The 11,224-nt window shown below is 38.4% G+C and overlaps 1 protein-coding gene across 5 annotated transcripts in view; it reads left to right on the top strand.

Moving 5' to 3' along the window:
• Positions 1 to 11,224, top strand: part of CAPS2 (calcyphosine 2) — a 32,317-nt gene that overhangs the window by 2,021 nt on the left and 19,072 nt on the right. For 4 of the 5 annotated variants that reach the window (XM_066993149.1, XM_013197824.3, XM_013197823.3 and 1 more), the window contains 5 exons: positions 1,169 to 1,215; positions 2,266 to 2,311; positions 2,426 to 2,545; positions 6,379 to 6,552; positions 9,603 to 9,725. In XM_066993149.1, the coding sequence (XP_066849250.1) occupies positions 1,169 to 1,215; positions 2,266 to 2,311; positions 2,426 to 2,545; positions 6,379 to 6,552; positions 9,603 to 9,725 (510 nt within the window). Of the gene's footprint in view, positions 1 to 1,168; positions 1,216 to 2,265; positions 2,312 to 2,425; positions 2,546 to 5,408; positions 5,533 to 6,378; positions 6,553 to 9,602; positions 9,726 to 11,224 lie in introns of those variants that run through there. The other variant, XM_013197845.3, reaches the window with a different exon arrangement.

Genomic DNA, 11,224 nt, shown 5'->3' with positions numbered 1-11,224 from the left:
TTGAAAAAATACACATGACTTGGTGCACTGTATATGCATAGAAAACAAGACTTTGGTTAGTTTAGTCTAAGAAATAAAAGTAAATTGCACTTGATCTCTTAAAAAGCTTTTTACACATTTGACCACAAGGTGGTGGTGTTTATTATGTGCGACCTGCCGGGAGAGACGCTTTTCTCGGAATACCCTTTCCTGAAGGCACAAGAGGGTGGTGTTGCTCACCTCTGAACCTGTTTTTTCAGGAATATGGTGCTATTTGTGGGGAAGAAAGCAGTTAGAGTACTGTGACAGCTCTCAAATCATGAAAGGTATTAGGCCACAGCTGGAAACAGAATATCTGCGCAGTTCAGACTGTCATCTTGAGATCTCTGTGCTGTTAAAAAAAAAAAAAAGTTAAAAACCAAGATGCTAGCAGGACATGCACAAAGCACAGTTTCTTTCCTGACTGGAAGGCTAGTTGGGGGAATTGTTACAATATGCTAGCCCCGGTCATAGGTCATACAGTCTTCTCTAAGGATTTGCTGTTGGCTGTTTTCAGAAATGCAATAGCGAGGGAGATGGAGCTTTGACTTGAGTCTTTTTCTCCCCGTGTTCTTGCCTAGTTGAGTTTGAAGATCCATGTGGTACACAGTCGTGCAAAATTAGCAGTGTGAGTATAGACGCTGCCTAGGCACCATCATGCGCTGTTGCACTAAAGCTGAGAAGATAGGGCTATACCAAATACCTGTGCTACTTCGGAGTCTGAGCTACCACCGTGTGAGCCAGCTGACCATCTGTACTGTGGTTTTGGTTTATGGGCTGGCTGAGGGGTTGCTTAAGAAACATCCCAACCAGTTAGGACCACATGACCTGGTGAACAGGGATTATACAATCAAAATCCCAGGAAAAAGGATAATTTTGAATGCATTGTTGATAGCTGGCATGGACAGTATCTGGATTCTTAATGACTAGAAATCTTTGTCTTGATGAATATCAAGTCTTTTTGTCTCATGATCTGTAAGAATCAACTTTCATTGAAAAGTTTTTGTTTTGGAATTTACTGAGTGGCATCTCAGTCAATGATAGATACTTTGAGGCATTGTTTCGAAATACTCCAAGGGAAGCTGAAAGGGAGAGCTGTGCATTTTAATCCTGATCCTTGTCAGCATGTAATAATCCTGTGTCCTTTTAGGGGTGGAGACCAGATACACGGGCTTCTCGTGGTCCTCGCCCACCAGAGTAAGTCTGCTTCTAGTTTTCATCTGACTTGTTTAATTGCTTTATTAACACCCTGCATATGCATGTATTGGTATGTAAATCACCGTTACTTGAAATTTATCATCTTAGGTTTGTTCTCTATGAATTATATTTAAAGTTCTCAATTATGAATTTATGTTAGTGAAGTGCCTTAAAGACAGCATATCTTTCTACATTATTTTGCAAGCATGTGTCACCATGACCTTGGATTGTTTGTGTTTTCCTCAAAGAACTTCAATTTCTGTATATTGTCAGTCATTCTCTAATGAAAAATGACTGGGAATTATAGAGCTCTTTCATTTGAAGAAGCAATCTCATTATAAAAGGGTTGTTTGGAAATACTGGCAGTAAAATGCAAAAATAAATGCAGTTGTGGTGCTCCAGAGTATACCTAAAGTAAAGACAGAAGGCACAGAGATGCATTAATAATTTGAATGTTTTAATTTCTTTAAGCAAAATGAAATACTGAAGTATAGTTTACTTCTACTGCATAGCTGGCTTCCATTATATTAATCTCGTCCAAATAATTTGAAAGGTTTACATCCCAAGGAGCTATTGCTTCACCGTTGGCTCTCTGGTGACTAATTAGAGGGGGATGTTGCCACAGACCTGCTGTGGAAGACAGGGATAAGGAGTCCTTGATTTGCGATTTTGTCGCAGGAGCTCCTGGTGGGGATTGAAGAGGAGCCAGGATGGCCTTGCTGGACTGTCTGAGGCTGGGAGTGAAGAAGGGCCTTGCAGGGGCCTTCCGCAGCTGCTGGGGTACTCTGCAGCTGGGAGAGAGGAAAAGCTCAGTGTCCGGTTCCTGAGCTGTTGTAAGAGGCACTAATAGGCATTTGCAGAGTAGGCTGTTTCCAGTTGTAATGAAACTCTGTTCAGAGTAGGGAAACTTTTGTGAAGGAGCTAATACTTACATATAATATAATAACTATAATAATGCACATGATATAATAACTAATAGGCAGCTTGCTTTTACTGTAATTGAAAAATAAGAGAACATACTGCTCTTAAAATCATTTTAACTTCCTGCAGGGTGCCATGCCTAGATCTAAGGAGGCTGGGAGATTCTGATGAAGAGGTAATTATAAATCAGTTTTGTTTTAAATAGTTTTTAGAATTCATGTGTTGCAGGAGTTTATAAAAATATGACTGAATATAAAACAATTATGGTTGCTATCCTTTGTAATTTTAGGATGAGAACTCCTACATACCATACAGTAGGGGTTATCCTCATACTTGCCCTCTAGATTCATCTTCAGATTGGAGAACATCATTACAAATGCCGCCTGCACAGCATCTTCCATCTCAACAGGTAGGTCTGTCACTACAAATCTTTTCAAAATTTGCCCCTTTAGTAGTAATTTAGAAAAGTATCCTTAGCATTATCATACAAGTTTTTTTTTTTTTTTTTTTTTTTTAATTAAATTCTCATCTCGTAACGCTACTGGTTCAAAATATTTTTGGCAAAATACTTTTTATTGAGAACCCTCTAGAATATTTCAAAAATCCAGTTTCTTTGCTCTTCTTCATTGGTAGATGAATTCATTCTTTGCATTGTACTCAATTTGAAGAGATATTTTAATAACTAACTTTATTTACTATTTGTGAAAACAACTGAAAAACTTAATAGTTTTGAGATAGAAAATGTGGAACTTTTGTTTATCTAGACAAAGTGTAACTTACAAAAATAATAAAGATCAATAGTGGTCATTAAGCATACAATTGAGGAAAACAACCTAAGTTTGCAAAGAGTAAGTATTATTTCTGTGGCAGAATAGTTACTTTTGATGAAAAGGAAACTTTGGAGTTAAATGCAACAATTTCTTAGAGTTTTGTTTAGTCTCTTGTCCATAAAACACGACTGTGATTTTAACTTTGGAATTATGTTTAATTGGTCTAAACACTTTTATTATTAAAATTTCCTGAACAAATACCAACATTTTTTTCCTGGATGACTAAGAAACTTAATTACCACTAGTCTTAGATACTTTGTAAGGGAAATCAGTAGTCCAGATGTTAATATTCTGATTTATAGATTGATAGCACTGTTAAGGATTCAATATCCAGTATAATAAATTTAAGAATTAATTTAATTACTCGGTTATTACAGTTGTTCCCTGAATGCAAGAAAAGATTTCCTTTGAACTTTTACGTCTGAATTAAGTTTGGAAAAAGTGAATTTGACAACTTTTTATTTGTCTATTCACACAGCTGAGATTTTGCTAATTACTGTTTAATTGCTATTTTAAACAGATTTCTAGAAGGCCTTGTCAGAAGAAAACAGAGATAAAGTAGCTGAAAAAATATACACTGACAAAATTAGCAACCGAATAGCAGAGTACTGTGGTACATGGTCTGAAAGTGTTTAACTTCTTTTGTGTAAGAGGAACTAGTTTATTTAAGAGACTTTTTAATCTGTCATTTCTACATCAGTTAGTATTTTGAAAATGTTTCAAAAATTAACTAGAGGGAAAAGGTTGTAGTATTAAAAACTGTAGTCTTCTGTTAGTAGTTGCTAAATGTTTGAGAGATCAGATATTCCTGAATTAGTTTAAAAATTTTAGATGATACTGCCAACATAATTTTCTGTCATAGTCATAATCTTTTTAACATTTTACCATACATTTTTATTTGGTTAGGATGCAGGAAATATCCTAACTTATCAGTGTTACTAATGGATGGAAGAATTGGAGAATACAATGCTTAAAAATCCATTATTTCAAAATAAACAAACAAACAAACAAAACCCCATACATAAACCTAAGAAATACTAAATGAGTTTGTCTAGAACAGCAGTGTTGCCAGAGGGAAAACAACTATTAATACAATTACATATAATCTGTACTCCTTGAAGTAAATAATATATTGACTGGCATGGCAGGACTACGAATCAGCTGGAGCTATTAAGGTGAATGGGACAGGATTATCCTTTTATATGTTTCCCCATATGAGCAAATGTTTTCTCAACTTGAAACAAAATGTATTTAAATAAAAACTTAAGTATTTATTTTTTAAAATAGAGAAAATGTAGAGCAATGAGGTAGAATAGAGGAGAATGAAGTTTATGGGTAGCTTAATCCCTACACATTGTATCTTGCATCTACACATGGATGCTGTAAAATCAAAGACTTCCTGAGTTGCTGCATACTCAGAGGTGGGGGGAAAGAGGTTTCCTTACCCCTGCTGAATGCAAACAACCAGATCCTTGCAGTTTCTCAGTATGAGCTATAGCCTCTGGTCTGAATGTGTGCTGCTCAAGGCCGTGCCTCCCTGTCCTCCACACCTTGTACTCTGTAGAAGAGTCTGCTAAGAGTCTCCTTCCTGATCAGTCTTGGTATCTCCTCCAGGGAAGGCACAGTGTCCTCTTTTGTTTTTTTTCTTTCCCTCCTTCAGGTTGCTTCATTTCTTCCAGTGTTACGGAAGGTAATTAGTAAAATTGTGAATAAAAACAGAGAAGTACAAAACATACCCAACACAAGGACAAATAGAAGTAGTTTTCTGAAAAGGTGATTTGAACATAAATAATTAATTTGCTGCGGCTTCTCACCTGTTCATTCGTATTGTTTAAACTTCTCCATACTACCAGAAGCATAACAATTTTATTGTTTCTTAAAGTTCCAAGCTAATGAGAACATACCAACTCACATTCATTAGTTTAGGCTGTCTGTATGGATTGTACAACCGGAGAGTACTGGACTAGTAGTGCAGTAGTTCTCAGAATATCTACATACCCCATGTAGGTATTTATACACCTCTTAAGATGCAACTGTAGATGTTTAACTGCAGATGGCTAATTTTCCTCTGAATGGCATTATAAGTGCAGTGTGTACGTATTTGAGTTGCTATACTCTTCTCAGCTCTGGATGCCTATAATTTCACATCTTGTTATACTTTTTTTTTTTTTTTTAATATTAAGTTCATACATATAAATCTGTCTAGCTGGAGGAGAGTTAACAAAAGGTTGTTAAGGCTTTGACTGTTTCAAGGCCTTTGTTTCGTTCTCTGCTTTCCTTTATCTTGTCTACTTCCTTTCTGCCTTCATTATGTTTTAAATACTGTAGTGCTGAATTTGCAGTAATGCATCTTCTGTTCATTTACCCTCTTTTTGCCATCTCTCTTGTCTCTTTTTTTTTTTTTTTTTTGCTTGACTTTTACTTTTGGGGAGAAGATTTTCAAGCAGTTCTGAAATATTTTAATATATTCTTCTGAGCGGCCTTTATTTCTGTATTGCTTGCTTCTGGGCCCTGACTGAGCATTTCTTTAGCAAGATATATTCCGACTTCCTCGATAACAGACTATGTAAGTAAATCTTCCCAAAATAGGTCACTTTTGGAGGAATAATTTGAATATTGTCTTATCACTCAGGAATTAACCAGTGAAGGGATGTAGATCCTCTTTTGAAAGAGAAAGCTGCCCTTTCAAGAACATAAATCCTTTTTCTTTTTTTTTTTTTTTGAAAAATGATTTTGTAGTACAGGACTGTTCACTGCTTCTTCAAGATGAGATGTGCCAAGCAGAGAGGCTAGATAAGGCCGTCTTATTTTTGTTAGCGTTGAAGGGATATCATTTAAACATTGAAGGTGTTATTCAGGGAGGAGAGAAAGAAGAATGGAGTTCTGGGCTTCTCACGTTGCTGTTGTTCCTACTGATCCGCCTCCACTGCATGGAGCACTAAAAGAAACATAAAGTTAGGAAGTTACTTAGTTGGCTTCACAGCCTTTCTGACTGGTGTTGTTGTAAGGAAGGGCATGTAGGGACTAATACTCATCTGCCATCCAAGCTTATTAGAAACTGTGATTGGAAAAAAACACTCATTAGCCCATTTTCAGCAATCCAAAATCAAATGTCAGAATTCCTGTTTTAGTCATCTGTAACATTGTCTTGTAGGACAGCACCACAGAGTCTTGACTTTGTGTAAAGTTACTTGGCTGTTTACTACTTAGATTACAAAAAAAAAAAAAGGGCAGAATGTGAAGAACTCCATGAAAACGAAGCCTGAATGTGCAGTCATATTTGTATTTTTTCCTTAATGTGAAGCATAGTGTCAAGTAGTTTCATAAGTTTTAGTATATAGGAATTACAAAAATGGTGTTCTCTTTCAATGTATCAACCAGAGGCATTTATATCGATATCTCTTTGCTCTAGCATTCTATTTTAGAGCAGAAGATAATACCGGAAGATCTGCCATCCCCAACAGACAAATACAAACTGAAGTATCGTCAGTATGAAGAAGATTTGAAGGAAGAATATAAGCAGTATTCTGAGAGAATTGCAGAAAAGAAAAGAGGCCACAAACAGTGTCCAGAAACTTCAATAAAGGTAGCTGGCAAAGTAAAAATTGTATTTTTAAGTAGTACATTTGAGTGGGTAATTCATTACAGTGTATAGAGTGATTTGAATGTGCATGTAAAGAGTGATTTGAATGTGCGTGTAAATAATTTCTTCCATGTATTTATTGTAAAGACATTTCCCTGTATGGTTTCAACATTTAACGTTGAGTAGGATATAAAATAAAGTTTGCTTCAGTTCCTCCAGAATGAGAAACTGGTGCTCTGAGAATCAAAAGTGTGCTTTTGTTTTCTGATGAGAAATGTTATCATTTGCCCTTATAGTGTACATCTATCCTAAGTGTCAAGATTAGCATAATTGATAGGAATAAGTTTTCTGCTAAAGAAGATGAGAGTAAAAAGAACTTGGTAAAATGTTATTTATGTTATTTCCAAATACTGAGATGCGTTCCATTTTTTATTTCTTTTTTAATATTATATTAAATTATGATGCTACCTAGGATTTAGAAAAGAAGGGGTGAAATATGCGGTCTGTACCTTTGAGAGCTACTAACACTGAAAATCGAAAGAATTTTTAAAATAATGGAAGATAATATCTGTATTTTTTGCTTTGGCCTTTCTTAAGATCCAGTACAGCTAGTCTGCAAAGTTGGACTGCAAGCTATATTGATTCTTCCAGTTTCTCTGTTTGTTTTTAAATTAAGACTAAGGTGCGAACAAGGGAAGATCAGTGGAGGAAAAATGTGAAAAAAAAGATGGGAATAACTGACCTGTTCTGGAAGAGAGAGTAGAAAAAAGTGTCTGCATGGAGCAAAATATGTTATTTCAGGTATAAAGAGGTCCAGGAGAACAGGCTCCTAGCAAGTAACAGGAAACAAAAATGAGCGACATCTGTGAGGACTGGTCAAATGCTACATTGTGCCGAGGGTGGATGACCACTTAAAGATCTTAATGAAAGGCTAAATACGCAGATGCTGAGCTTCCTTAAGCTGAGCTTCCAAGATGTAAATCCTTTATATGTTGTACTGCAAGCCCATCAAAAGGGTATTTACAGGAGTAGCCAAGTTAGTCTGAAACTGAAGAAGTAGCTGGCAAACTGTATTGGATTTACGTGGCACGGGCTTGGTAGCAGGGAGCTGCAGGAGTGGCCTCTGTGAGCAGAGCCCAGCAGCTGCCCCATGTCAGATCAGAGCCAGCTCCAGCTGGCTCCAAAAGGGACCTGCTGCTGGCCAGAGCCAAGCCAGTGAGCAATGCTGGTTGGGCCTCTGGGAGAGCAGAGTTAAGGAAGGGAAAAAAACTGCTGCACTACAGCAGCTGGGAGAGAGGAGTGAGAAGCAGCCCTGCAGGCCCCAAGGTCAGTGCAGCAGGAGGGCAGGAGGTGCTCCAGGCAGGCAGCAGCAGTTCCCCTGCGGCCTGTGGAGAGGCCCCTGGTGGAGCAGGCTGTCCCCCTGCAGCCCATGGGTCCCACACGGAGCAGATCTCCACGCTGCAGCCCGTGGAGGAGCCCCCGGTGGAGCAGGTGGATGTGGCCTGGGGGAGGCTGCGGCCCATGGAGAGCCCCCGCAGGAGCAGGCCCCGGGCCGGAGCTGCAGCCCGTGGAGAGGAGCCCACGCAGGAGCAGGGGTCTGGGGGGAGCTGCCGCCCGTGGGGGACCCGTGCTGGAGCAGTTTGCTCCTGGGGGACGGACCCCGTGGTACGGAGCCGTGTGGGAGCAGTTCTTGAAGAGCTGCTGCCTGTGGGCAGCCCCCGCAGGCTCAGTTCGGGAAGGACGGCATCCCGTGGGAGGGACCCACGTGGAGCAGGGGCAGAGAGTGACCATGAAGGAGCAGCGGAGATGAAGCATCATGGACTGACCGCAGCCCCCATTCCCCTTTCCCCTGCAGCACCAGGGGGGAGGAGGTGGAAGAGGGTGGATGGGGGGAAAGTGTTTTTAGTTTGCTTTTGGTTTCTCACTGCTCTAGTCTGCTAGTGATAGGCAATGAATTACATTAATCTCCCAACGCTGAGTCTGTTTTGCCCATGACAATAATTGTTGAGTGATCCTCCTGTCCTCTTCTCAACCCTTGAGCCCTATCCATCGTACTTTCTCTCCCTTCCCTTTGGGGAGGGTGAGTGAGAGAGTGATTGTGGTAGCAGGGTAAAACCACCACACAAGTATAAACTGAGAGAGAAAAAGCAGAACTGGCTCATTCCTAGTGCTTTTGGGTTCCAGAAAGATGCATGCTAAGTGCTAGAAGCTATGCGTGTCAGTTTTTGTGACAGATTTTAATATATCTAACAAAGACTATTCTGCTAGACATTATTGCTATCTGATTAAATAATAAATTTCAATAGATTTCAAGATATTTATCATCTGATTTGTGGAACTTGCAATAACTTCTCTGAAAAGAAGCTGCTCCTAGAGCAGAATAGGTAATGAAACCTACATTACTGATTTGTGTCCCATGTTTCCTCCTTCCCAACTTCTGTAAATGCAGTCTCCTTTGTTCATACAGTCTCCTTGCTTCATATCCTCCATGTGGGAAATATTTCTGTAATATATTCAGACTGATTTACAAGTCTCTTACACCCAGTTCAGCAATATACTTCAGCTGTTCCTTATCCAGCCTTTATTTAACTTCTTTGCTGGTCAAGAAATGACACATCTGTGATGGTGAACTTTGCATGTGATTGCAAATCTGCTACTTTCTCTTGTCTGTTCTTGAATGCAACAGAGAAAGAATGAGCTCTTTACTTCAGAGAGGTACTAACCGTCTACCTTCTATGACTTGCTGATGGTTTTTAACAAAGCATTGGTACTTTGGACCATGGTGCTTCTGATTTTTTTTTTATTTTTTATTTTTTTTTAATATGGTTGAAAGTTGGTAAGGGTTCAAAAGCTTTAAGGCAAGACTTGAGAGCAAGATTTATGAGTTCAATTTTCATAGAAATCTGGGCTTAAAATTTCTTTGCTTTTTCTAATTAGAATGAAGAAGGAGAAAGACTTTTTCAAATAAACAACACTTTTTATAAATTGTTGAGGAAAATGTTTTGTTTTTAATAATTAAATTTGATTTCTGAAAATAATGTGTTTTTGTATAGGGTACACAGCTTGAAGTTGGGCACAAGGATGATCTTACAGCTCTTGATGAGAAAGCTCTCCTGCAACAGTGCTACACAAGCAAGCCCTACAATATGCAGCACAGTGTGAGGAAATCAGAAGCTGTAAGTGTTCTGGCTGGTATTAGGCTGTTAACTGTCTAGACTTGCAGAATGACTTCCCAGATGTTCAATGGAAGTTAGGCTTTTGATGATTTGGTCCTAGTCTGTAACTGCAACCATGGGAGTTTGAACATCTGTTTTAATGGGAGTTGAACTGAGCAATCCAGTGAGCAATTTTTTAATCTTATCTGCAATGCTTGTATTTTATGCAGTCATATGTATAAATAAGAATACAAATTAAACATAAATAAATACAGCTAAGAAGATCAACTGAGTGACTCATGTGAACCTGACCATACTATTACATTTCCTCTGGTCTGTAGCTTGTACCTGAGCCTGTATTCCATGATTCATAGATTTCATGATTCCATCAGCTTTTACTCTGACTAGTTTCTAGAGTAAATAAGCTGTTTTCCGTCGTTATCTCTTGAAATGGAGTATGTGATGAGACCCCACTTTGTAAGCAGTATGGGCTCTGCTGCTAGTATTAGATCAGGTCAGCTATGGCTTTGGCCGAGCCTTCAAGATCCAAGGATGGAGTTCTACAGCATCTCTAAGCAACATATTCCTTTGCTATGCTACTCTCCTTGTGAAGATGTTCTTCCTATTATCCTTACTGAGTCTCCCAAGGCTCCATTTGTGACATTGACCTCCTTTTATAATGTTGGCCACTGTTGCAAAAGTAAAAAATGAACAACCAAAAAACCCCTTTGTAACTGTCTTTTGGTTTTAGGAAGCTTTTAGACCTCTTCATAGCTGCTTCCTCTGCAAACTAAACAAAGCCAAACTCCCTTAGCCTCTCCTTTCAGTTGCTTCATCTCCAACGCTCTTTTGGTTCCCCTCCAGTTTCATCTCATCCCTATTGATTCTGGGGGAGAGAGAGGCCCCCAAAGTGGAAACAGGCATGGCTTCAGTATAATGACTAGAGAGGAAATAATAACTTTTCTTATACTGATATACCCAGTAAGTTTCTTTAATTTCTTACATAAATACAGATTTTTACTCTCCTTAGGACTGTGCAAAAGGCGTATTGTACATTTAAGGCTAAATCTTGATTTTGGGATTATTTACAATGATGAAGAACCTTGAGACTTGGTACTGTGTGCTTCACTATTTGCATATGCAGAGTGATGGCTTTCATAAGTGAATTTTGTAGGTATTGCTGAGCAGGGTTAGCATTCTAACGTTCTGATGGAATACTAAGCCATAACAAATTTTATGAGACTATAAAAGTAAATAATTTCTCATTTATTTTGTTTGCTCATCATTATGCACTGAAGTTCACCTTGCAAACATCTATTTGATTTCTAGTCTAGTTAAAGTGTGTCTCGTCTCATATGAAGTCTAATTATTTGCTTAATAATAGTGAATGTTGCACTATTGAGGTTACTAATCATTTTCACGATCAGAACATCTTTTCAAAAAGTAATCTTATGAAGAACTTCCTGTTTGTTATTTTTAGAATTATTTTAAAAATCCGTATTGTAGGGTGAAGCTAGTGG

This window comes from Anser cygnoides, chromosome 1 (genome assembly GCF_040182565.1).
Source record: "Anser cygnoides isolate HZ-2024a breed goose chromosome 1, Taihu_goose_T2T_genome, whole genome shotgun sequence".
In the NCBI taxonomy this organism is placed as follows: domain Eukaryota; kingdom Metazoa; phylum Chordata; class Aves; order Anseriformes; family Anatidae; genus Anser; species Anser cygnoides.
The sequence above is the reverse complement of the archived record's forward strand: the minus strand, read 5'-3'. Positions and strand labels throughout refer to the sequence as shown.